Source organism: Ascidia mentula, chromosome 9 (genome assembly GCF_947561715.1).
Source record: "Ascidia mentula chromosome 9, kaAscMent1.1, whole genome shotgun sequence".
Taxonomy (NCBI): domain Eukaryota; kingdom Metazoa; phylum Chordata; class Ascidiacea; order Phlebobranchia; family Ascidiidae; genus Ascidia; species Ascidia mentula.
This window is the reverse complement of record NC_138574.1, coordinates 14,003,966-14,030,809: the sequence shown is the minus strand read 5'-3', so window position 1 is coordinate 14,030,809 and position 26,844 is coordinate 14,003,966. Positions and strand designations below refer to the sequence as shown.

At 38.6% G+C, this 26,844-nt stretch overlaps 2 protein-coding genes across 2 annotated transcripts in view; one reads left to right on the top strand and one right to left on the bottom strand.

Moving 5' to 3' along the window:
- Positions 1-16,212, top strand: part of LOC145914350 (uncharacterized) — a 32,400-nt gene extending 16,188 nt beyond the window's left edge. Inside the window, exons 19-41 of the mRNA XM_083002171.1 lie at positions 46-135; positions 1,761-1,875; positions 2,522-2,668; positions 2,728-2,814; positions 3,451-3,555; positions 3,884-3,979; positions 4,500-4,571; positions 5,195-5,287; positions 5,527-5,661; positions 6,119-6,202; positions 6,262-6,368; positions 6,727-6,860; positions 6,974-7,069; positions 7,591-7,634; positions 8,005-8,092; positions 9,476-9,603; positions 9,965-10,027; positions 10,353-10,492; positions 12,345-12,452; positions 12,889-12,979; positions 13,253-13,499; positions 13,714-13,877; positions 14,590-16,212. Of these exons, the coding sequence (XP_082858297.1) occupies positions 46-135; positions 1,761-1,875; positions 2,522-2,668; positions 2,728-2,814; positions 3,451-3,555; positions 3,884-3,979; positions 4,500-4,571; positions 5,195-5,287; positions 5,527-5,661; positions 6,119-6,202; positions 6,262-6,368; positions 6,727-6,860; positions 6,974-7,069; positions 7,591-7,634; positions 8,005-8,092; positions 9,476-9,603; positions 9,965-10,027; positions 10,353-10,492; positions 12,345-12,452; positions 12,889-12,979; positions 13,253-13,499; positions 13,714-13,877; positions 14,590-14,631 (2,476 nt within the window). The 3' untranslated portion in view covers positions 14,632-16,212. The remainder of the gene's footprint in view (positions 1-45; positions 136-1,760; positions 1,876-2,521; positions 2,669-2,727; positions 2,815-3,450; positions 3,556-3,883; positions 3,980-4,499; positions 4,572-5,194; positions 5,288-5,526; positions 5,662-6,118; positions 6,203-6,261; positions 6,369-6,726; positions 6,861-6,973; positions 7,070-7,590; positions 7,635-8,004; positions 8,093-9,475; positions 9,604-9,964; positions 10,028-10,352; positions 10,493-12,344; positions 12,453-12,888; positions 12,980-13,252; positions 13,500-13,713; positions 13,878-14,589) is intronic.
- A 4,454-nt stretch (positions 16,213-20,666) lies between these two features.
- On the bottom strand, positions 20,667-25,381 carry LOC145913626 (uncharacterized). The gene is made up of 8 exons (XM_083001348.1): positions 25,247-25,381; positions 24,568-24,674; positions 24,188-24,260; positions 22,448-24,032; positions 22,249-22,337; positions 21,880-22,100; positions 21,548-21,647; positions 20,667-21,323 (listed from the first exon to the last, which is right to left on the bottom strand). Exons 1-8 carry the CDS (start codon positions 25,295-25,297, stop codon positions 20,988-20,990), a joined length of 2,562 nt encoding a protein of 853 aa, XP_082857474.1. The 5' UTR covers positions 25,298-25,381; the 3' UTR covers positions 20,667-20,987.
- Between the last annotated feature and the right edge of the window lie 1,463 nt (positions 25,382-26,844).

The window sequence follows — 26,844 nt, the reverse complement described above, 5'->3', positions numbered from 1 at the left end:
TCTGGATGGCAACATAAAATAATTTGGTTATTTTTCTTTGTTTAGACCATTTTTAGAGAAAAGTCAACTCAATCTTTCATACCACCATGATACAGAAGAAGAAGACATATACAGAAATTTGCCTGATCTTGCAAGGTTGGTAAAGAAAGATCATAATAAACCACAATATCAGTTTGTTTTGACACATGTGATCTTTTCCATGTACGCTGGTTCCATGTGTGCCAGTTTCATTTTATTACCCTTACAACACAATTTTTGCATGACATAAAAAACATATATAAAATATATTCTGGCATTGGTTTGGGTGTGTGTACTAGTAATGAACAAATATCATGGTGTATTAAAATAACCCAGGGTTTTTAAAATCAACCAAATGTGAATGTACACACTGTTTTGTGTGTGTTGTCTTTGGATGATTTACATTTAATTTAGATTTACTGAGAGTTGTCATGGGTAGTAATGTTTGGAGCAACACTGATTATATTTTTATGGGGATATGACTTGACAAACAAAGTTAAGCCCCAGACAACACACAAAATATATTTATTGTTTTGTGAAAAAGAATAGGAATTAAAGTCCAACAATTAACAGTGTGACTTTATGAACATGTTAGGGTTTTGTTATTTCAAACTCTACATAAATAATAATAAAATTTTAGCTGCAAAAAATAAGCACAGCTGTTTGACTTGAGTATAACATTCTTGCATTGATACAGTGGTTGTATAAGTTACTGGCTGTGGTTTGACGTAACTTTAGACCACTTCCTTGTTCCACATTAGCGGTGAATCACATCATCAGTTTGTCTGCCACAGCACTTCTGTGTAATAATAATCCAGTCTTCATTCCTATCATGTTGTAACTTGCTGTGAATATAGACCACTGTGTCGTCGATTCACCTGCATTTTGACCTTTGTGATTAAAGAATTCATCGTTAACATTCTAGTCATCTGATTATGGAAATTATTGACAATATAACTTTTGTGTGTAGCATTGTAAAGATGCCACACTAATTGCAGACCAGCTCCCAATAATTGTAAGTAATTGTATTTAAGACTCCTGCATCTATATCCTGAGGCCAATGCTTGTGTCATGCATAATTTATAAAGACCTGGTTGTCTTTTTCAACCTGCTACACAATCGCTTTATAAATCCAATTCATAGGAAAACATGATATCATCATAAATTCTAAGGATGCACTTAAGATATATGCCTTCTAATACATTTTGGATGTATTATAAGTTGGCTTAAAACAAAAACTGTCAAAAGAAAACAGAAACCAACTTTGTTTCTTCGGTTTCTGACTTCGTTAAAATCACTTTTCCCTTTAAAACCTGTACAGCGAACTATAGATTTGCATTTCCTGACTTCCAAACACCAAATTTATTTGCCGAGTCTAAGTAAGACCCCAAAGTTCAGTATCACTGTAAGATTTTGACTAAAATTGTTATTGGTTTAGTCGGTTGTATTAATACGTCTTTTTAAATAGTTTGGTAGTGCTCGACAACACAGTTATTCTGCATGTGTATTATCAGCAGCAACTTTATCAGCTAACTTATTGGTAAATAATTCGTGCAAGTTGGAGAATAAACCTAGGTGTATAATTGTCATTATTTTTGTAAAAAATTCATTATTCTGTATTGGGCTTACTGGCATTGCAACCAAGCTGGTTCAGCCGCAACAAGTAGCCAAGTAAATGTCACATGAAAGCATGCTACCACTTTTTATTCTGTGTTGTTAACTCTTATGTTGTGATTGTGTAGCGACCGTGACTTGGCCGATGAGGAGGATCTTTATGATTCCGTTGCGGAAGAGAAAGAAGAGGAGGAAATTTATGGTTCACTGATCGCAAAAACTTCAGTCACCACTCCTGCTACAGTAAGACCTTGTATCTAGAGATATATTGAAATAATTACTATCCAAATACTGTGCAGTCAATGACGAAAAACTCCAGGTTGGATATTTACATATAAAATTGTTTTAAGAACCAAAACTTAATTTACTATGTTGGTGTTGCTGCCAGGCATTTTATATTTTAATACTCTTTCCTTCTGGAACAATTAAACATAACTTTAATTGTCCAACGTTTCACCTGCGATACAGCTAGGCTTCATTAGGGTATAGGTGCATCACACAAACAAGCATCTGATAAAGCCTAGCTGTATAGCAGGTGAAACAGACAACAAAGTCACGTTAATTGTGCCAGAAGGAGAGATTATTAAAATATAAAATTGAATTTATTGGGTGCAGTGATTTTAATTTTTAATCACCTTAAAAAAATCATTAATAAAAAGTTATCTTCTTTAAAGCGATCTTGAACCTCCATTCAAGGCTTTTATTTCAGGGCCGCTAGCATTTTAACACCTTGTTAGTAAAATGCAACATTTTAACTTCATTTAAAAACATATTTTAGCTCATGAAACATGTTGGTTATTCCAGTTTTATTATCAAGAATCCTCATTATTTCGCATTTATTTTCTGGTGGTCCTCATTTTTACCATTGTTATTGTTGTGGTTTATTCAGGATAGACGTGGATGCTGCGTAAGTGAAGTGATTGAAACAGAAAGAAACTACGTCCAACATTTGGAGATGATGCTACGAAAGTTTAAGGATCCACTGCAGAGTGCACTTAGCATAAAAGACATAAAAATTATATTCATGAACATGGATGTAAGTTTCATTTAACGTACAAAAAAGTTTAGACTTCTTAAGATGTTTTTGTTCTGTAGGATCTTTACAATATCCACAAGGACTTTTTGAAAGACATTGAACACTCGAAAACTGATAAACTAAGTCAACCTTTTCTCAAATACAAGGTAATGCATGAAACCGAATAGGGCAGATTGTTTAATTGGTAATTAAATTGTGTTAATGTTCATGTAAAATGTAACAATAACATATTTATAAAACACTAACCTGTGGTCTCTCAAGTTAATATACTTTCATTGCATTGTTATGTTTACACATCAGCACATCAGTGCAAAATATATCTTCATTCATCACTAACTTTATATTGTGTGGATAAGTGGGCTGGAAGCTGTTGTATTTCTGTTTGTTTAACTTAGCTACACAGTAGAACTTTAAAGGCTGAGTCATTTGCGCCAACAAGGAAATATGGGATCGCTTGTTTATTTCCTGTAACATAGAGGAAAAGCCTGAACTTTTCTACGATAGCATGCAAACTATCCAATCTTGGGCACATGTGGTCCATGCCATATGTTAAGATTCACAGATAATGGACAAGCATATAATTGTGTACAAATTCATTGGTGCTATTTACGACACTGTTGATCTATCATCTATGTATTATCTGTGTTTGCATTTTCTAATTATTATTAGCTTGTATTTGGTTACTGTTCTCAATTTTTTTTGATTAAAAAAGAGTTTCTGACCTGGGATTGTTTGATGTATGATTGTGATGTAATAAAAACTCCTTTAAAACTTTGCTGCAGAACCGTTTCCTTGTGTATGGCGAGTACTGCAGTAGTATGACGGACTCTCAAGACCTGATCGAGGAACTGATGAAAACTGATGATAATTTGAGAGTCTACATAGAGGTTAGTTTTGGTGAAAACCGATCTTGTTGCTGGTAATTCCAGAGGTACATGCTTATTGTGGTTCCTGGTGACATAATTCTCCTTTTGTAATTCAATCTTAGGCAAAGGAACTAAAAATTGCATTTATTCTTTTTTGTCAACTTTTAATTACAATCTATTTTCAATTTAACTCAGCATTCTACATTCACCACCACATGTGTGTTTCTTGTGTGACAAACATATTCAATTTCTCTATTGGGTATATTTTCAGTGTACATTGTTGTGGTCAAGCATTTAATTGTTATATATATTGAAGTGATATCAAAACTAAAGAAATAATATCATATAGGAGCTTCAAAATCATGCAAGTCCCAGTAAGTTCAAATTACGTGAGCTGATCTGCGTTCCGATGCAAAGGGTTCTCAAATACCACCTACTTATCAAGGTAAATATGCAACTTTAAGTAAACTCGACGATATTTTGTAAATGTTTCAATAAAAACAAGTCACAAATTGTAATAGAAGACGCCTTAAACTAAGTGCAATGAGAAAAATTCATCTTGTTACATGGCTAACTGCTTGTGCTAACCATGAAAGGTCAGTGATTTTCCCCGAAAACCCCCTGCAATCACAGCCACTACCAACAGCATTGTGCTGTTACTCCAAGTGTTACAAACCTCTTGTGCTGGTTTAATCATACACTTGAAAAAGTAACTTTAAACACAACGCAGCAAAAAAATTTGAGCAGGTATTAAAAAGGGGTCAAAAAGTTGTGAATGCCATCAGCTCCATACACATTAGATACCTTACTATAATGTTAACACATGGTGAAATAAGGAATAAAGATGGCAGTTTTGTTGGTTGCAGTTTGTCTGTTCGCAACTCAGCAGCCACATTTGTACCAGTGCTCTGTTGCTGGTGTGGCCCATGTGCTGATTTCAACATTTGTATTTTTTCCACTTCCAGGAACTGAATAAGCACACTCCTGATAACCACGCAGACAAGAAGGAAATGTTCAAGGCACTGGAAGCAATGCAGGTAATTGTTATTTTTTAGTTTATTGGTAAGTTTGTTTTTATACATGTAATTGCCTTACAAATATTTAATCATATTCTTTGTTAAACTTGAATTATACTTTTCTGGTCTTGGCACTGTTAAAACAACTAATTTTTATTATCTTTAAAACCTAAGGTTTCTTGAGTTCCACTCGCTTGATTGGGTTTAAATATTGGTAACACAATGCAATAATTTGATAATTCGTTAAACTTGTTGCCAGAAAACTTTTTTAGTGTGGGTATAGTTTAATTTTGATTCTATCCTAATGATGGAACTAATGTGAAAAATCCAAAAGGGACACCCAGCCAAATTTGACAAAACCCTGACCAAAATAATCGTTTTCTGTACCAACTTCAGCATATTAGAAATAGGGTAACAGATTAGTGTTAGGGTAAATGATCTTTTAATATAAAAATATGAATTATGTTTTGCCCATGGGCTTCGTTAGTTACTGTTCTAATCAAATTAAATCAACCAGAAATTTCTTTGCGTACCATCAATTAAATTATTGGATGTTGTTCTATCAAGGAAGTTAATAATGTCACCAAATACACAGTCTCCAACAATGTAAAATGGATCTTACATTGGGTTCTTGTGCTTTGCAGGAATTGTCGCACTATGTGAATGAAGTGAAGCGTGACAGCGAGATGCTAATTAACATCAACAAAGTCGAGTCATGCCTCACTGATTACATGATGGTAAGAAAGAATAAAATTTCAAATGTGTTTAAAAATCTTTTTAGTCGTTAATTTTTTGTAAAAATATAAAGTTATGAAACATTTTGATTCCAATTTTGCTCAGACTTCTCATGAAAAGGTGGCTGATCCAGCTAGGCTGCAATGCCTCTAAACCTAGTCACGTTTTGAATCCTTCATTAATTAAGTTTTTTACACACAAATATTTGTTTCAATACAACGTTTGTATCATATTTTAACAGCAATCACCACTGTACAATTATGGACGTTTGCTCAAAGATGGTGAGTTGAAGGTGAAGGTGTCCCAGGATAGGAGTGCCAAGCCAAGGAACACATTCCTCTTCGATCAAGCCATCTTCATGACCAAAGCTGATAAGGTGAAGGTTTAGGAACTTCATATCCATGTGGCCACAGTAAAGTGAACATTGGACAAGTTTTAGCTGGACCTTTGTAGCAAAACATCTAAAATAGAAATATTTATTGTTTTTCAATTTTTCAAACATATATAAATAATATTTTTTATTTATTTTTTGATAGTATTCATTGTTGGTTCTTTTTTGCAAAACACACAAGTATATTTGATTGCAAATAGTTTGAATGGTGCCAGTTCACTTACTGTTGTAGAATATTTTTAATTTACAAAAAAAAGACAGTCGGATTGTTTTTACTCATAGTTAAAATCCCAGCAATCTTAGTAACAAAATTATAGCTTGTTTTGTGCCAAATCTTTGCAACACACACTTACTATAAATTTATCTAATACCTTGTCATTGTTATCAGGTTAAATTTATTAAAAAAATGTTTGTTGCCATAAAATTTTGGTTCATGTTGCAGAATGGGACATACAGTTTGAAAGACCTTGTTCGACTGGAAGAATACAGACTCGATGAAACAGTTTTGCCAAGCAAAGGAAGTAAAGTATGTTCAAAAAACAAGTAATAAATAACCATTCCTCAACCTTGTTTTGTGTTATGCAGTGGTCATTCGGTATAACACTGACGAGCAGTAACAGTGGAACGTATGTTCTTTATGCAAAGACCGATTCCGATCGATCAAAGTGGATGGAAAGCATCAAAAATGCTTTGTAAGAAATTTTAGTTGAATATAAACTGATTATTTTGTGTTTTGCGCAAAAAAAAGAACTAGGGTTGCTACACTAGCATTTTTCCAAGATTTGAGCTATTTTTTGCCTTAAAAACATCAGTGTTTCTTTTTGAGAAACATGCTTATTATGGACTCCCATGCATAGTTTTCTCATGTAAAAGTGCTTATTTTTTTGATGAAGCACTGAGCAAAGTTTCAAAAAATAAATCTTATTCCGCTTTTATAAGAAGCATGCTTATTCATTGACCCAGGCCAATGGTAACTCTGCTTCCAGTTGTGTGTGTGTTGTGTGAATGATTTCAACGTCCATGCAAACTGAATTGTTGCATTTCTTATAGTGACAACATCAATCCCCATGCAGTAAAATCTAAACAGCACTGGTTTAAGATGAAAACATTCACTGAAGCAACATATTGTAACAGTTGCAACAAACTGCTGCTTGGAACATTTTATCAGGGATACATTTGCCAGAGTAAGTTTCAGTCTGTGGATTTTCACTTGCCCAAGTCAATTATGTACATTGTTTTGTGTTGCCTGGATTTAGCTGTTTTTACATTTACTGTATGCAAATTATATATTTTTTAGGAACTAACGCAAAATGCCATAAAATTTGTATGGCTGACATGCTGAAGAAAATTGAAAGCAAAAACTTCTCAACCTTTTCAAGCGAACAATCCAGTTGTAAGTACATGGGTATATTAAGTAGCATGAGTTTGGCAACCATTATACAACATAGGTGGGATACTGTGTGTGTATATTTTAAATATCCTCATAATTATGAAAAATATCTCGCTATGGATAAGATAAATATTATTTAGAAAAAATGAAAGTTTGGTTGTGGATAACTTTTTGCATCGACAGCAACAACATCAGATATTCACAATAGGAATGTGGTATAGGAATCTACAATAACAAAACCTTACAGTTATGTCTACTAAAAAAAGAGTATTTGCTTTAGTGGTACTTTTAGTATCTTTCTGTGATGTGGGTCTATTAACAACGTTTCCTACAGAGCCGGTTGCCATGTAAGGTTTGTAATTCCCACATGCCTGTGCAATACCAGTGATTATACCAGTTTTTTGTCTGCTTCTTGAAGACTTTCTGCAACCTTTAACCGAAAGTCTTGCAACTGGACTAGATTCTGTCTTCTTTGAAATGCCTTTTTTTGCATCAAACCATATTTTTGTGTTATTTTTCTGCAGTAGTTGAGGACGTGAAACCTCCAGTACCCAACAGGGGAATTCGTGTAAGTTTTCCATGAGTAATAAGTCCAGTTTGTACAAAACTTTCAAAAATCGTATACAGTAACTTTCTGAGAATCAAGTCCGTCACAGATAGGGTGCGGCCTGAGCAACATTTTTTTTGGGGGTTGGCAGAAAAGTATGTAATTGAATGTTTCAAAACTTGCCTGATTTGCGCTGTTATGAAATATTATCTGATTATGATGTTGTGTGACGCAGCAAATTAATCAATGGGCATGTTCAGTTTGTAGTTTTAAATTTTTCTTTTCTTATATAGATATACCTGTGCAAAAATTGCTGCCATGTCTGTGTGTTGCATGTTAGCAGTAGTATGAATTGTTGTGAAGTCTTATTTTTTGTTGAACCTTTAAACAGCGAGCACAGACTATGGACTACCCACCTCAGCCTGTTCCACGAGATAAACAAAAATCGATGTCTATGGTTGGACTGCCTACTACCACCAGTAAGCAATGCAGTATTATTTTATTTGCATGATTGTATTGGATACTTTGTTCCAAAATTTTATATTTGAAAGCAATTATTTGTAACCATAACTAACACTGATCTGCTCTTCAATTCAAAAGTTTCTATTTGAATAAGTGACACTGACAATGCTCAATTGTCAGTGAAATAACAGAAAAAAACATAGTGACAAATGACCTTTCTATGTAACTCTATTCTGATTACAAAAAAATACACAATTATGTTTGTTAACTTGTATTTAAATGATTGCATGTCCTTACAAGCAACAACATTACCCAAAGTTGCATGACTAAAATATTGGAAAGAATTTGACTGGCTTATGTTCAGTTGTTAAATGTTGGCCGAATTGCTTGGTTGGTTATGTTATGTGTGTGATTTATAATGAAATTATAAAAATATTTTTGCTTTTAGCACAACTTGTTACAAATCATTAGGGGTGATCGTATTAGTTTTAAACATGAAATATGTTAAAATGTAACATATTTAAGTACTTGGACTTAAAAAACCCTGAATATTACTTGGGTCACAACATAGTTTGACTATTATTTCATTCTTTTGCTGCTTCATTTTCTTCAGGTCTTACCTCTCTTTGGTGTACATAATTTTTTTGTGTGTTTATTACTCACCAACCAATACAAGAAGTTCTAACAGACTTTGCACATCCAGCATGGTAAATTTTCTTGGTGAGGTCTTACTACTGATTAGTGACACTTTTTCTAGAATGCTTTTCAAGGTGCTCCAGAATATTTGTTTTTTGTGATGTTGCAACATCACAAAACTTTAAACCAACACTTTTTTATCTGTTCCTGTGCCAGACAAACTGGTTATATTTAATACACTTTCTATGTTGATGACAATCTTGGAATGTTGAATGCAGTTGTTTGTATCTAACACACAGCAACAACAAACAAACAAATTCTAACTTGTCCTCTTGATATTAAATGAAATCTAACATTTAAAATTGACATTGTTTGACGTTTAACAGTTGAGATGCATGGTAATAAATTCCACTTGTTAACCAGTTGTACTCATGGACTGTTATACCCAGTGTTGAAGTTCTGAGTTGGGTTTATTGCAGACGTTACAAACGGTATTTCCAGATGCACCAAAATGCACATCAAGATATGGAAAAAATGCATTCTGTAATAATTATGCAATAATACTTGGATCGGATGTAACAATGGCAGTTAAAATGTGGACTGTTAACATGCATTCATTTTTGTTACTTGTTTGAATAATATACATAGTGTTGTAGAATGGACTAGGTTTGGTAACCTAAACCAATGCCTGTTATAAATTGCACTCAGCATTATTAATTTAATCTAAAGTTAAGTTTCCACAGTAAATTCTTGATTCATTTCAGCAAGTTACAAAGCCCATCGCGACTATAACGGACTCCCCCCTCCACCTTTTCCGGGGGCTAGTGTTATCACATTCGCCGTGGGAGAACCGGTTGAAGTTATTGATAAAGTTACAGCGGATTGGTGGGTGGTAAGTAAACATGTTTCTGTTAAACAACAAATTAACTCAAAAACATCATCTGACATGTTTATTTCTGTCAATATTAGCAACAAGCTGTTCTGTATGTTGTTTTTCTGTGCAGAAATGTAAAAAAGACTTCGTTTAGGTGCGAAAAACCTATGTTTATTTAAACACAAAATTGTGTAGTTTAGTTTACAGTGATTGAATATAAATTCTGTAAAATTATTAAAAATTCATAAATTCCAGTTTAGGTTTGATGTTGTGTCTATAATGTTTCAAAATTTAGGCCTAAAAATTATGTGAATATTATTTTAAAAAATTCTGCTTGGCTGTGCTTATGATGATATTACTTTGTATAAATCTTATTCAGGGTTCCACCTTCTCACAAATTGATCTGAAAGGTTATTTTCCTGCTTCCTATGTTAGCCCTGTGGTATGTTGTTTATACATGTTTATAGTTCTGTATACATATTAGTCAACTTGTGTTATTCCACTTGGACAAAAATACAGTTCACAGTGCTGCTTGTTAGATAAAAATACCCAGAGTCTATCTATTTCTTATTCTACTCATTTCACTTACATAGTGCCTGGAATTTGTTGAACTTTCAGTTGAACACTAACTTGTGATAAGCAAAAAATTCTGTAGAAATTGCAAGTTTCCAAGTCCCAAGTTTTTTGCACCTAAATTTCTAAATTGATTTTGAAAAATTTGTGAAAATCATTTCTGTGTTTAAAACTCGTACATGACACCTGACTAGGATCGTGTGAAGCCACCCAGACTTCCAAATTACATGCCAGTAGCTCCCAACCTAGGCTCACCGAAGAGTGAAGTCAGTTTCCCTCCAAGTAGGCCTCCAGCCCCAGCTGAACAAAATAAGGCCATTGAAGATTATTTCTGGTTTGTGAATAACTTAAACGATGCCAGTAGTGACCTTCTTACCAAACATCTTAAATTTGGTTTGCGTTAAATGATATTTTCTCACCACGAAGCAGAGTAAACTATTGAAAAGAAATTGTTTATTAAAAACTGTGATGGTTTGGTAAATTGTGGTCATTACTGGCATCGGTTTTAGTGACAGGTTTTTACACTTGTTATTGAAACCAATATAAAATGTTTTTCGTTCCACTTATTTTAACTTGTTTTCTTTTTTCTTTCTATTTTCACAAAAAAATCCACATTGCACTGGTTACGTAACAATATGTGACAAACACACACAAACAAACACAATGCAATGCATGCAAATGCACACACTACACAAACATACAAAATCATGCAACATCTACACACACGCACATGACAACACAGACATTGCCAGATCGTTCATCCACCAGCTTATCAAGTGGCAACTTATACGTGAAGCCCGCGCCCAACCTCTCTGATCCTATACTGCTGGAAAAATATTACTGGTATACAAAAATACCTGGCATGGTTCATGCAGTCGGACTAACCCTTTGCTGGTGAAAAGTTAAAGCAGGCTGCTATTAATTGTAGTTAAACCCTGTCAATTTTATTAAAACTCGTTAAAAGTGCATGGTGCTAGAAGTTTTGTACAGATTATTATGACTTCAAAAGTATAGTTTCTCGAGTTGTTAGTTACATAGTGTTCAAAACTGGGTGTTAGATTAAATTGTTTGCAATTGTTTTAATACACGTGGTGAAGGCATTGTTGGACACTGGTTGCTGTGTATTCTGTCTGGATGGTGTAACAAACAGTTTTAGTTCCGTTGAAATCTATTACTGTAGTTCATAATATGAAGAAGTTTTGTCAAACAAATTTGTAATTCGCATTTATGCGATAACTTTAGCCTTTGCATGTTGCACTAACATTATTGCGGTAGTCGGTGTCGTTGAAGGTGAAAATGTGCTGCAAGTTCTTCTCCGATTCTGATGCCAGGAATCGATTATTGGCCATTTTAGATCATGCACACACAACGCACAAATTACTTTGATTAAATTTGTTAACTTTTACCTAAATTAAAAGCCAAATTTTGTTCATTTCTTATAACATTAAATTGGTTTTGCAGTAAACGTATATGTGCATGTAGTTGACACCCTATGTCTCTAATTGAGTACACAAGTTAATTTTAAACATGAAGATTTATTTACATCAATGTAAGTACAGCATTTTAAATGGACCTGTGGCACTGAAACTTTTTTCTTTGAAGATGTATTTTATGTTTACAACAAGAACTGAAATATTTTTATCCTTTTGGCCAATTTTCATTAAAGGTATGCAAAAAATGCCTTTCAATCAGCTCAAATTTTCCTAAAACTTTGGATGTTGTATCTTGCTATTACATTGTTTAGTTGTGTCTTTGTCGATAATAATGTCGATGAGAAGTGTAGTGTCAATGCTTTATCAAATAACTCCAACAAAACCAGCAAATTATGTTGCACTAGTTGTTAAACACAAGCTTACTAATTTCAGTTACAACACTGCTTACATAACAATTTCACACACAATAATGTGCATTCTACTTACACTCAATACAAGTGCTCAAATTGATTTAGTGGTTAAGATTGTTTGAGTAGTTTCATGCACAATATTTAAGTTGGTTGTAGTCATGTTTAATCAACACTAACACAAATAACACAAGTACACAAGATTTTTATAGTTATTATTTTGTGCATAGTTAAATGCAATGAGTTGGTGCTTGTGGTGCTGTAATCTGTTTTTTTTTTGTACTTTATTTAAAATATACTTGATGCATGCCAAATTTCTATAAAAAAAAGTCGTTCTGTCATGTAGGTATGCCGGGGTAATGGACAGGACAGGGGCAGAGCACAAGTTAGCTGGGAAGCCTTCAGGGACGTTCCTGGTTCGATCTAGAGATGGAAATATGGCAATTAGTTTGTGGTAAGTTTTAAGATGGCGGCATGGTGACACCTCAAACAGTGGTCTGGGAGGCACAGAAGGTTGCCAGGGGCCTGTGTCTACTTCATAAAGTGATTTGACCAAAGTTAATTTTTGTGAAATATTTGCGCATTATGAAATAGGTATGAAACAAGCTTAATTCCAGCAGCAAATTACAGCCTGTTTATAAGGCAATCACAGTGAGGTAATACCCCAGACTTAACTTTTGGAGGGAATGTATTTTTCGAAAAAAAAATTCAAAGGTGTGCATTTGCTTTGACATCATAAAATCAAGCCCACCTGGACGAAATCTATAAATATTTTGGACTAAAAATAAATTGTTTGTGAACCATGGGTGTGCGTTAATGTTGTTCTTTTAATGAAACGACGACATTTCTGGTGTGAGCAGAGTATTTTGCTGAACAGTTATTTGTTACAGCTACCAAGCAGACATGAAACATATCAGGATCAACAGAACAAACAGCAATTTATATTACGTTGCAGAATGCAAGAATTTCCGTAGTGTGCAGGTAAAATGTGAAGATTTTAATGTTAGATTTAAAAACGAGTAAGATTTGTGACCACCTTTCAACAAAATTAGCAGACATTTATATAATTGTAACCACATTGTGATGGTTATGTTTGGTGGTGTATCATTGTTTAACATCATACTATGCAAGGATATGCATTGAGCATTTTTGGTACGACCAATTAAGGTGCAGATTTGTGTGCTTTACCTGTTAAACCTGTTTATTCATGTCATAACAGTCGACCAGGTGTCTCAAAATATTTATTTTGTTTAGGAGCTCATCCGTTATTATCAGGAAAACTCAATGAGTTCATCCTTCTTTGGTCTTGACACCAACCTGAAATACCCGTACAGAGAACCTAACTTTTTCCCTGGTGAAATTGGTCCGAAAACATCGAAGAAGCCGCAACCTCCACCCCACCCACAGCAACATTCCTACCCAAAATCCATTCCACCAACACATTTGCCATCTTCCAAACCACCAGGTGTTAGCTCCATAGCAAATGGGATAAAGCACATAAGTAAGCTTCACCATTTTTTGTCGGCAAAAAACGATATCAATGTCAGTTATAACATTGGGTTTTTCTGTCAATTTTCAACCAAAACTGTAGGTGTAGTAGTAACAGTTGATCAACTTGTTAATGTTCATTAAAATTATTTTTAGTCAATGTGAGTGATCGGTTCTTACTCCATTACTTCACTTCAAGCAAATAGAAATTTTCTTTATGTTTACAGCAATTAACAACCGGTCTTTTGACTTGCTCGGACAAGCTCAAGTCCTTTATGATTTTGAACCGAGAAGCCAACAAGAGATTGCCCTTCGAGAAGGTCAGATAGTAAACATTATCAGCAAAGCTGGTGACTCACATGGTTGGTGGAAGGGTGAACATGACGGCCAGGTTGGTAATCTTAACATTTTTATATAAATATTCTCAGCGTGATTTCTATTTCTAGTTAAAATTGTGCTTGATAAAATAGCCTGTAAAAAAATTATTTGGTAGCAATTTTTTTAAGAATGGATTGTGTCAGTATTAAACATTGTTAGAAGTAAGGTTTTGTTGCTGTACGTTAAGTCAAAGAACCGAGGGTAAATTCCTACAAAATTGATTATTACTGAGGTATTTGTATAAAGTAGGAGTTACAGAACTAGATGAGGAAGTCCATGCAGGGTATATGCAAATTTGTGGGAAGTAGAGAAGGTTTTGCAGAGTAGTAAAATTTGTACGTTTCTTATTCAACTTAGTATGAGAAGTATAAAAATAGTATAAGAATCATCTGTTAGTTCTGCTTGTTAATCTGAGAAGTTAGTAAACGTTGGTGTGACCATGACTGTATTTTTGGACGAATTGAGTTTCAAAGTTTGTTAGTTTGATGCAAGTTTGTTGTAAGAAACAAAGAAAAAAAATGTTCCAGTTTGATGCAAGCTGTTCGATCAGAATCTTGCAAAGTTGCATTACAGTATTGGCATGGAGCTTATTGTTAACACAGAAGCAGATTTACCACCAAGAATCAGATGTTTGACCTTGAAGCAATGTCATCTGAAGGTCAGGTGGTTGGTGAAAAACTTACTGCACAAAGTGATCAAAATTTTAATTGAAACCATATTTTTAGGTCGGTTACTTTCCCGCTAGTTTCATTCAAGAGCTCAATTGACAAGCTTTCACTTCTATCTCTTCATTCTTGCCACCCTTGCACTGAAATTCAACTCCCTGGGGGGCAAGAGCACCCCCAAGCTTATCCACAGTATTTTATTCTTTACATTGTGAATTTTTCGCTCCTCCAGTGGTGACGTTTGTTTGGAATATGTGAAGCTGTCGGCACTTTCTAAGTATGATAATTGCGTTTGGATGATGATAATTGCAGCGCATTAAACAGGGTTCCTTAACCTTTCAGCGACTCGTTTAAAGTCATCAACATATAGCGCTTTGTGACATTTTGTTGAATTTTTTTTAATTTGCTGTTTTCGTTTCGTTTAACACAATATCGAACTATTCTTTTAGTGGCAAGTGAAATTTTACTGACTTCCCCCCTTTTTGCAAATGCTTCAACGAAGTCGTGGCGCAAATCTTCGATGAAAACTAAAAAAAAATAATTCGGAGACAATTTGACCGCTTGAGGTTATTGTACGTAAAACGTCCAAATTATTTTGTCCTTTTATTCAAAACTTACACCCTTTCCGTTGTTGATTAATGTTGCTTCCCCCTATACACGTGCGTTATTACTCCTTTACAGTCGGTTTTTAAAATCAAGTGCCTTTTCGCTGCCTAAATTTTATCTTTGTCTCTCGATACTCCGTTTCTGCACTCTTTCCGCTGTAAATCAACATTTTCCTTTCGATTCTACGTGCTCCAGTGGGCCACGTAAATTTTATCCCTCGAATATCGGCATGAATTCACGAATAGCTGCCAGTTGTGACGTCACAACAGTTAAAATCACCGTTCGAAGTAAACCATTCTTGTTCGAACAAGATTACATCTCTGCAAAGTGATCAGTGGGCACGCATTACGTTTCAGTATTTCTTGTGGAGTCGAAGTCATAGTAACCATTATCCTTTACTTAAAGGTCTTTGTGTGCACGATGAGACTGACTCCGCCTGTCGTAGCATTGTGTTCTCTTAATTCTTGAGCCATCATCCTATTATTCATATACTTTCACCTGTTGGTAGATGAACGGTTTGACCTTGACGTTTTGTGATTCTGACGTCACAAATTCCGTCTTCGAGGTCATATCCCCCACACCAAGCTGTCATGAATGTGACATTTTATGAATCCATTTTATTGTTTTTTAAAGGATTTGGAGTGAGTGATGTTTTAAAATTGACAACAAAATTGATTTGTAAGACGCGAGATATCAGGAAAAGCCTTTTTTATTTTGTATTGTTTCTTTCACCAATATTGTGACGTCATACAACAAAACGCGTTTAGACTTCGCTTCATTTGCAGCGTTAAAAATATTTTTTCCAAATTTTGTTTCTGGAAATAAATGCATGCAGTATAAAGTAGTTTGCTATCTCTTCACTGCATCACATCGCATAACCTCTCGGCACGACCATGGTCACAAGCGAACTTCTCGGTCAATTTATTTCACAAGATTATGTCGTTGGGTCGCAGTGCAATACTGATCACCCGGCCTCTCAATTGTTTCTTTGTTTTCATTCGTACTTCCCGCGTTTCTCCATGCTGTTGTCTATTTACCAATCGTTGTATTATCAACAGTTTCAAAAAGTGCATCCTTCTCTGGGTTGGTTTCATTGGCAGAATTTGCGGTAATGGACTGGAAAGTTGCCAGATCCAACTTGCTGCCTATGCTGCGAGGCATAATAATTTTAGTCAGTTCGTCTGGGTATTTGTAAAACTCTTGTAATGAAGAATAGACCTGAAAGCTCATTTCAAATTATATTTATTGTTGGGTACATAACTGACGTGTTTGTAAATTTTCAATGCAAAAGTTGGGAATTTCATGATACAGGGTTGTTTCTCCGTAAGGTTGCACCTAGTTTGGTGGCTAACGGATGACGGTGATTGTATAGTCACCACAAAGTGGAAGTCTTTGCTTGGCCGTTTGGTCAGCAAAGTCGCTTGATAGTCACACCAGCTGCACTGATGAGACCTTTTAGTTCGAAACAGTGTCCATTTGTCTGCAGCTTATACACAATTCATGATACAGACGTTAGATTGTTGTACAACAATGCGTTGGCCATTTTGTTTGTATTGAATATGTATTGTGATGCGAGAATAGCAACAGCACAATTGTTGCACGAAGGTAGAATGGAATGGGTGCCAATCAAAGCTTCGAGGAATCTTGCTCATCGCATGACTCCCACGTTCTTCACCCAATATATACATTTTTACTGATGACGTTGTTGAAATCAATATAAGATCGATTGCACTACGTTAACTCTTGCTTGCTGGTTACATTCCTGTCACCCCGAATTACTTGGAAAGTTATTTTTGCAACTAGGTGGCGCTGCTGCGCCGTTTCCTGGTGTTAAAAAATCGCATTGGGTTGAATAAACACATACTTTTTCGTTGATGCAATTAAATTGTGGCCTAAGCGTTAAATAAGTCGCTTATTTGCTTTCATGCAACATAGCAACTTAGTTTTGTGTCAAATCTCAACGTGAAACAAAGTAAGTTTTGAATTTGTTCGCAAGTGCTGAAGTTTTGTCGGATGCGAATATCTCTGACCACCGGGAAAGACATGAAGTGCGAACTCTTGTGTGGTTGGCACACATTACCGCAAGAACAGAAGTGGCGGCCGCTTCGAACGGCAACTTCTTATTTCCCAACTTATTACCGAAGTTTCGGCCACCACTTGCTCGACCTTTGAGATATTGTAAGTGATTTTAACTTTACATTTTTTATTGAATGATTTAATACTGGGCCGAAGTAGGATTTTCTTGCTTGTAAACACTCTATCAAACTTAACATTGAAAATATTAGCTGGTGTGTTTAGGCATTATATACATTACAAATCAGTTTTACATTGGAATGCAATATGGTCTTTGCCATAAGATCAGCAAAAATTGTAACGATTTTTTTTTGTTACGGAACACCAACGGAATACAATATCGTTTTGGATAATAATGTTACAAAGGAAACGATTTTTTTCGACCTAATAGGTCTTTTCAGTGCAGCTATTATGTGTTGTTTATAAAAATCACCGTGATTCATTCAAAACACTTCGAAGCAGCAGAACCTCCTGCACGTTCAACCCGCGCGCTCGGTGTAAGCCGAGGAAGCCGTCGTTAGCGTTAGGTTACCAGATCATGTTAAGACAGCTGTTACGGTGGTCGCTGGTGATGGAGTCAGCGTTTAAGGTCAAGCCACCGTGGCGAAACATCGGCGCCAGCCTGACGCCTCTGCGGTAAAGGAGACATCAAAGCGCCGCGAAAAATCTCCGCGGGACGGAATCCGCCTTGTGCCCTCCACAATGCTCTTGGGTTCAGGCGCCGATCCGACTTGAGGCAATTTGTCGGCCGCGGAGCGCTGATCGTTTTGTGGTCTCTCGCCTCGTTTTAGGATAACTTTAAAGACTTTGGTTTGCGTTTCCTCCGTTTAGTGTTTATATGTAAGCTGGATATCTTTAAGTAATAAATGGGGCTGTGTTATTGTTCATTAAATCATTCTTACCGACATCATTTTGTTTCAATTTTTCCATTGTTTTAGATAAACAACTGTATTGATTAATAACATTCAATGCATAGTTTTTTAAATATTGGATTCCCAAGGAATTTTGTTGTATTTAAACCTTATTTTCACTAATGCTGTTAAAACGTTGAAACCACCGTGAAATGCAAGAGGACATTAGACCGAGTTATCTCGCCGAAAGGTGGCTTTTAACGCAAGTGTGCGCCAAATTTTATGTATTGCACCTTTCCGTGCCTCATCCTATCAACCCCAGCCATCAGAGCGGGGCTGCGCGCACGAGCAAAGCATTATCGCCGTGATTTTCCATCAATTATCACGGCACGATCTCACCAATAACCTCCAGTTCGAAACACGTCGCCTTAACGCCGCGAAAAAATGCCTCAGCCGTCGGCGTTTTGTGTACGTTGGGCGGGCGATGGATGACGGAAGGCTAGTAACAGGTGGTTAACGGCGCCAGGCAGCCGGCAACACTCGGCCAGCGCACCTATCTTTTTACCAGCGAGCGGCTTATTTTAACGCGTGCGGGCGTGTTTGTTCAGTCTTCCATCGCAGACGCGATCGTCTGGTGACTCCGGTAGGCGCCTGTTTCAGCGGATTTGGCCTCTCTCTGTTGATCGTTCTGTTTGCACATCGATTATTTTCGCCGTCGCGCCGAAGAGTTGCTTCCGACCGAGGTGCGGTGTAGTGCCTGTGGTTGTGGCGTTAAAGACTTGGCACTTGAGTGGAACCTTTGTGTTTGATGTAGCAGCTCGTTGAAAAGCACGCTATCTGTTCGCGATGTACAACGACGACAAATATGTGGAATGCAACGGGTTTCCTAAACACGCGGCGAAAATTACCCTTCATTTAACTTTTAGAAATGCTACTTTTTCAATTTTAAGCAAGTCCCAAACTAAGTCTTGTTTATGTGATTATAAAACCCGCAGTAATATTTCAAACCGTGCCCAAATTTTAACAATGGCACCCGTGGGAAAATCCCCAACATGAAGCACATTGCCGCCGTAGTTATGACTTTCCGGTCATCCACAAAAACTTAACTTCTGTGAGGCCAAACGAGTTTATGCATCAAACTCCACTCCACCATCCTTTTCACTGGCGCGTCGTGCGCGGATCTGCCTGTTGACCTTTGACCCCTCGTGGCGCCGAGCCCGTCTCTACGTCATTTACGGCACAGGTGAAGTCATCGGGTAAAGTGCCGAACTTCGGTATTGGAAAGTTGTTCTAAAACCTTGTTAGTGTGTTAAGTTGTTGCCGTGAATGAAAAAATCATCAATGGATAATTTTGTTGGTAAGATTGAAGAGAAAGCCACAAAGAAACAATCCCAATTCTTGGGACCCGAAATGAAATCCAGTATCTTCAACTTACGTTTCCTGTCATCGCAGACCGTTGACGCCTGCACAAGTTGCCCCACGACCTCGCTGTTACAGGCGTTCGGGCAAGAGCCGCCGCGACGACGCTTCAAGCCACCGAGAAACCGATTCAAGTATCTCGTTTTCCAGCTTGTAAACACGCCGTGACACGTTGACATCCACCTTTGACACGCCGTGTCACCTGCTCTTAACCACCTGACACAACCGATCGGTTCCTTGTGGAAGTCTTTGGAATTCTTACTTCTTTCGAGGAATTCTCCCCTTTCCTGTTGAACACAAACCAGCAAGGAAGCCATTAAAGGTTAAACTGTCAAGATATGAGCCGCCATTTCTTCGTACGTCAAACTTGCTTTGTTCAACTTCTTGGTAAAACTTCAATTTATATTCAAGGAATGGTAATTACTCAGTAATTAGACCTATCGCTTTCACAGTTGCTAAAGGTTTATGAGAAAAAAAACTCTCCGAGAAAACAGGTGGTTATATGTGTGAACAATTCTGTATCTCACACAACTGAAATAGAACCACATTATTTTCAAGCCGCAAACATAACTACAGATTAAGTTCAGATGAATCTCAATACATCATGTTGAAAATATGTCTATCAATCAACTTAGCTCTTGGTATAGAGTGGCCATTTTTGGTGTGACGTCATAACGCGTAGAACCCGCAGGCACTCACGACAGATGATCCGCCTTAAATTGAGCAAATCATCGTCGCCTTTCTACACCTAGCTCACGAGCCGGCTCAATTTATTGTTGTTTATGATCCGCGTGTCGACTGTGGCGCCATGCGAGCTTCAACACCCGTGACCACCACGGCGTAGGAACGCAACATTCCCGTCATCTCGTCTCTGTGCGGTTTACCACTGATTGTCAGGCGTCAGGTGGGAGTAAGTAATGATTTACAGTCTCAATAGGAATGTTTTTGCCTTCTGCGTGTCGGGTTGTTAAAACAACCTGTTTCGAAAACTTCGTGTGGTAATTTGGTCTATTAACTAAATACACAAATATAGCATGATGTTGTTGTCTATGTCCTCCACCGTAAAGTTGAAAATAATTATCTTTACAGTAATATTTTCATCACTGTCACGCAGGCCTACTGTCATAAATTCTCATAAAAACAGAAATCTCAATATTCAAACAGTTTTGCTTGATTTGAGCAGCTTTCAAACGAAATAGCACCAATCGCTATAAAGGTAGAAAAAAGTAGGAAGTAAAATCATGATCACACGGAAGGAACTTGAATGGAACGAACGGGTTATTGCAAAAAATAAAAAACGTTTCAGCAACCTTGAAACAACACTTCTACACGGCATAGTCTTTTTGGCAAACTGCATATCAGTTCAATACCTGCTACGTTCAACCACCAACAAGTTTATTTTAAGATAGGTTTGGATGGAATCGAAAAAAAAGCATTTCGAACACCTATTGGCGATTTTATCATTAATATGGATTGTAGCGACCACGTGCAAACGCAGTGATAAATTCCTCAAATTTGGTTTTCAGACCGCACGGCAGTCACGTGATCTGTGGCTTTATCTTCCGGACATTGAAGATTCCCAGCTGGCGATTTCGTAAACTTATCGCACCCCTCATCCGCCGTCGTGTTTGTTCGATTAGTGACGTCTTCCAAAACGTCTATGCGCTCGTCAACCGTTTCCACGTCAACATCGTTTTCTCGGGTGACGTCATCGCTTGCGTAGTTGGCCGTTTCGTAGTCAGGTTTGCTTCCGTCTTCCACCGACTTCTGTCTTTCGTAGTTCACCATTTCCCACTCGATCTGAGCTTTGTTGCTTTTACGTCGACTCCGTGCCCGACTCTCGGCCTGTGCGGAAGAAACAAAAACGTATAAAATACAATGAAACTTTGGTACAATGGTCTAGAATTAAACAGTGCTAATGTCAACGAATGATTTCAATACATTAGTTCTAAAGAGAAAAATACAAAGCGAAAAGCCTGCCGGTAAAGCATGGACGAGGCAATCTTTCCAAACACCATACTGTGTTTATCTTTAGGGTTATACATGCATTAGACTAGTAGCAACCTCACCTGTAGTACTTTAGTACACTGATCAACACCTTGAGAGAACGGAGTAGTCTCGTCACGACCGGCTAGTACAGAAAGTGTACGGATGTAAGAACAAGCAATTCTGCAATAGGAAAGTATACGGTTTCGTACAGGCTTGGTAAAACCAGTTACGCACAATAATGTCGACAATTACGCAGCATTCGTGTACGAAGGAAAAGGTTACACTTTCTTGAAACCAGATCAAACGCACCAACTTTTAGCGTTTTTTAGCTTTTTTTTAGGGTAATTGTTAAAATGCATAAAAGAACTTGCGTTTTTTTGAACAAAACGCATCAAAAAAACAAAAAAGTTACCTTAGAATCGCGAGCTTGGAGAGTTTCTGGTTACAGGAGTAGCTTGGAACTTGAGCTCGAAGTTCGTCAAACGCCGAACTTATCGTGTGAACACGTGTTCGTTCTCTCGCGTTCGCTACTAACCGCCGCTCTCGGGTAAGATTCTTGTAACCGGCCGACTTTGGGCAGCCCGAAGTCTCGTCGAGTGGGCTTGTTTCTTCCGATAACGGCTCTTCCAAATCCTAATGATATGATCAAGAATTAAGCCATGTTTCGCATCTCAGAAGTGTGATAAGTTTGTTTTTAATACTTATTAAAGGTTTTAATTTTTGTTGTTCTGTACATGACAATTTTGTGATTTTCTAGTAAACAAAATTTAAAGTAACCAACCTCAATAGGGTCATTTGTTGGTTGCGTCACTTCCGCATTTGTCTTTCTTTGTAATGTAACAACGGGCTCGGCAAGTTTTTTGCGCGATTCTGAAACGCAAACTCCCATATTAAAATTACAGCATAACAAACACTCGAAACCAACTATCTCACAGCATTTCTTTCTTGTTATATTGAAAAAATACTGGCGAATTTCTTACCAGTGGTTTTGCTCTTTGCCTTCTCCCCCTTCTTTTCGTTCCGCTTCTTCTCCGATCTCGGTTTAGGTAAACTCCCCGTTTTGTGAACGCTTGGCACGGGCGTCTTGTTATAAAATGGCGACGGCTTTGTCGCGTTGTCCGTAACGGCCGGGGTTCGGGGAATTTTTCCTGCACCTAAGTCACGTGGAAGGTGGGGCGGGGTAACGGGGCTACGTACACGGTCACGTGACTCGTGACGTCGGCTCTCGTTGGACAAACGCCGATTTTCGGGTTCAAGGGGCTTTCCCGTAACTGGGATCGAAAACTGCGGTGGAGTCCCTTGACCGAGAAGTGCGGAAGCTTGAAGATGTTGGAGTGCTTGCATCTGCTCGAGGGTAATCCCCGGCATCAAACCTGGAAACCCCCCGAACGGCGAAGGAGTTTGGAATAGTGACGTCATATTCGCTGCGTTTGTCTGCGCCGCGATTATTTCGCGCATAAGAAGGGGGTTCGTCAGGTAAGAATTGGCCCCCAAGAGAAAGGGGTTAGCAGCGACGGGGTTGGGTTGGGGTACCGGGGGAATCCCAAACTGAACCCCCATACCAGGAAATCCGAATGCAGTGGGGTTGAAAGCGAACGGAGGGGCGTAAGGGAATTGTGGGAGTCCTGCTACGTTCCGTGGGTAAGATGCTCGCGTCTGGGAGTCACACGATTCTGATGATGTATGTCGAGAACGTTTAACGCCCGACAGCGACCTCCTTCGGTTAGTGTCAGATTTTTCGTAACGCGTTTCGCCGTTACGTCTCGGTGAGTCTTGTTCGCACTTCCTCTTGCGGTTCGTGGTTTGCGAGTCGTCAAAAATCCTTTTCGGCTCGGGGTCTTTACTTGAGACGAGTTCGCTTGATTTTCTCTTGTAAGCGTGGAACGCGGTCGGATCGCTTTGGAGGGAGGACGGTTTGCTGACTTTGCTCGGTGAAACGACAGGGGACGGAGACTCAGTGCAACGTTTTCTTGGCTGTTCCCGTGATTGTCTCCTTCCTACCGTGGCATGTGGCACAGCTCCCCGGCTGTCACGTGTCACAGGAGCGTCCGGTCGCCGCGCCGGACAACCCGGGGAGCTCGGCGGCGGCGGCGTCGCATGACCTTGGAGTGACCTTGTACCGGGGGGCAAAGGCCCCTCACTTGGCGCCTCGCGGCCCGCCGCAGGGTCGGTAATTCGCGTCTGATCAGGGTTATATTTAAAGCCGCGACCGAGATCGCCACCAAAAGCGGCGTACATTTGGCGCAGAATGACACTGGAGTCAGGAAACTGCTGGCCTGGCGCGTTGTTGCTGAGCGCAGGCGACTTGCGCTGTTGATCTACTGGGCTCGTGGAAGTACTGCGCCCGAACAGCATTCGCTTCTTCAAGGGATGAGAATTACGTACGCCATGCTTCGACGTCGACCTTGGGCACTCCTCGGGCCGCTGCGACCTGTCGTTGACCCCGGGTTTGCACGAATTGTTGTTTCTGTTGCTTTCAGGACTTCGCTTTACTGGTGACGTCATGGATTTTCGAGATTCGTCAGATTTTGTTCCGGAATCGGTGGAAGGACTCGTGGGGTCAAACTAGAAACCAAACGGAAACTTTCAGCATAATTTTCAAACCATGTATCGAGTTGAAATTGCTTGTAACGTTTTTTGTTCTGGGTTTTCCCGTCACCATTTTTGCCAAACACCCAATATATGTTGCAAAACAAATGAAAACACGTTCGGTAACTTACTGTTCGGTAGGATGCGGCGTAACTCTCATAACTTGCTACTTCCGGTGAGCTGCTTTCAGAAAGTTGCTCTTCCCTGAGAAAAATTTGAATAAAATCAATGTTAACATCTGGTTCATGGGTTCAACTTTGATCACTCAAAAAGTTTCATAGCCTTGATGTATAACTTCAACCAGTACGTCTACTTTTTTACTCATACAGTTTAAATATTAATGGGTCCGTTCTCTAAGAATCCCTCATCGAGTGCTTGTAAATTGGATCGAAAATGGCGACAGTGGATTGGGGGGGAAGTCAAACAGAGCAAACTCTCGACAAGGATTTAGGCGTAAATTTTACGACCAAACGAACAAAGCACAAAGGTGGCATTCACGTGGTACGCATACCTTCCTAGTCGACGCTTGTAGATGTCATCGTGCGGGAATGACGAAGCAACACAGGCCGGCATGACGTCACTGGTCACTTCGTAGCGGTTCAGGATGTTCGAGTGAAGCTGTGACGTAACAAACATATGACGTCAATATGCTGAAGCACGTGTGTTATCGAGACCTTGAGAAATTCGACTGTTGGTGGAAGTTTTTTTATCTCCGTACTTAATACAGGGCCGTTGCCACCACTTCAGCACTAAGTGGGAGAAGATAACAGATTGGAGCCTTCTGTGTGGATTGCCGCGTGTTTAAGATTGACGGAAGTCTAACCATGATGCAATGCACAAATTTCTCTTGCTTGTGCTTTTTTGTATCTATTTAACATGGTATTTTTTTGTCTAAATTGGTTTTGCCAATTTAATGTATGCAATTCTACTTTTTTATGGCATCAATCCATCTTTTAAAACACCTACGTATGTTTAGGGGATGGTAAGTCTTTCCAAAATACTTCATTAACCCTGCTTCAGTAGTTGCAATTCTTTAATGCGAAAATAATGAGGTTCAAAAATATAGGGGGTTAAATTAGCGTGTCAGAACCTTGTGTTACATGTACGGCTTAACAAAAGGCTACAGACAAAACACACGTAACCTACAACCTATGGGCGGGCTTTGTTCTATTTTGTTTCAGAGAACTCACCTTAGGAGAAGCTGATGTCATAGCAGGTGACAACGCGTCTTCGAGCACCATAGATTGTTACGTCATAAATCCGACATTGACAATAAACAACTTGTTTCAACCGTTGTGCAAAAATTATACAAGACTAGTTTTCTGTGCTGCAAATAATCCACATTGGGTATTTGAGTAACAATAACATTACCAAGTCTTGCTTTTTAAGGTAAGCCTTCATTGCCAATACACTGCATTGTATTTTAATATCTCGCAGGCTTGCCGGCAAATCGGCCTCGAATCGCGGCAAAACATTCGCAAACTCCCGACGTTCATCTACAAGGATCGCTAATCACCACCTGAAACCACTGTGCGGCTTTAACTCCAGCGCTGCCTGCAGCTTGCAACCCTGCACTGTGACAAATGACATCTTTACGCCGACAGGACAGCGCGCTAACAGCAGATGCATAATCATTACTCCAACCTTTCCTGGTTTTCTCCACCTGTTGCATAATGCATAGAAGCCAAATCACCTGGGCATTGGTGGCTTGGCCGACAGCTGTTGCATCTGGCCAGCCGCGTACAAGGGCGACACGCGCTTCTGGCAGTTCTGGAAGCCGTTCACGACGCGGCCCCGCCGGATCAGACGGCTCATAACATTATTTTCACATCAAATTAATTTCGCCTTTTTTGCGCCCTGGCTTTCCCATCTGTCACTCGCCACCGCTCTCCTGACGACACAATGTCTGCTCCCTCCCGACGCCTTTCTCTTTCATTCTCTCACTCTCTCACCGCTGCGCGCGACTCCCACGCCGACTAATTGATGCGCGAGGGTGGAAGAGATCTCGGATTTCGCGAAATTCTTAAATTCCGTCCGACAATGGGAGGGCATCGCGCCTGTATCAGTGTAGATACCTCCGTCATCAATGGATCCACTTTGATGCGACAGGTTTCTGACACCTTCCGCGTTAAACACTTAGTCAGGCCTATTCAGGCGGAGTGATGTTGCTTTGTCTCGAGACAGTTTCCACCTCCGGCTGCGACTTCTCGGCGCTGGGGTTCAGTTGTGGTGACAATAAACTAACGAGAGTTCGCCGCTAAATCTCTGCCTTCGTTGGCCCGAAAACCACCCCCAGGGCGCACATGCTTGCATCACTAACAAATAGTCAGGCCATGCGATATACATTGCTATCATTTGACTCAGGAGGTAAATAAAACGGTATCTTTGCGAAGAAACAGTTGCAAAACCACCCCCAAAATATAGATATCTGCATTTAAAAAAATACTAGATAGTGGTTACGCAGCTGGGCAAGTTCACTTCCCCCAAAAAAGTTGGCTTAGCTGCAAAAGCACGATCTTGCCATTTTTAAATGCAGAAATATCAATTGCTCGAAGAAATCGAATCGACAATTCTGCCCTTTTCAATTCGTTTAGGCTACTAAGTCCAAATGCAAAGAAACAGACACTAAAAACTATCTTTGTGTTTTTTCCAATAAAATATAACTGGGTACTAAAAACAAAAAAATTATCGTCATCCGCGCTATATGCGTTTATTGAACACTGACACGTAAGACAGGCCCTTCCGTCAGCACGGGCTGATTCCTGTAATCTTTTTGACAATATCGCTT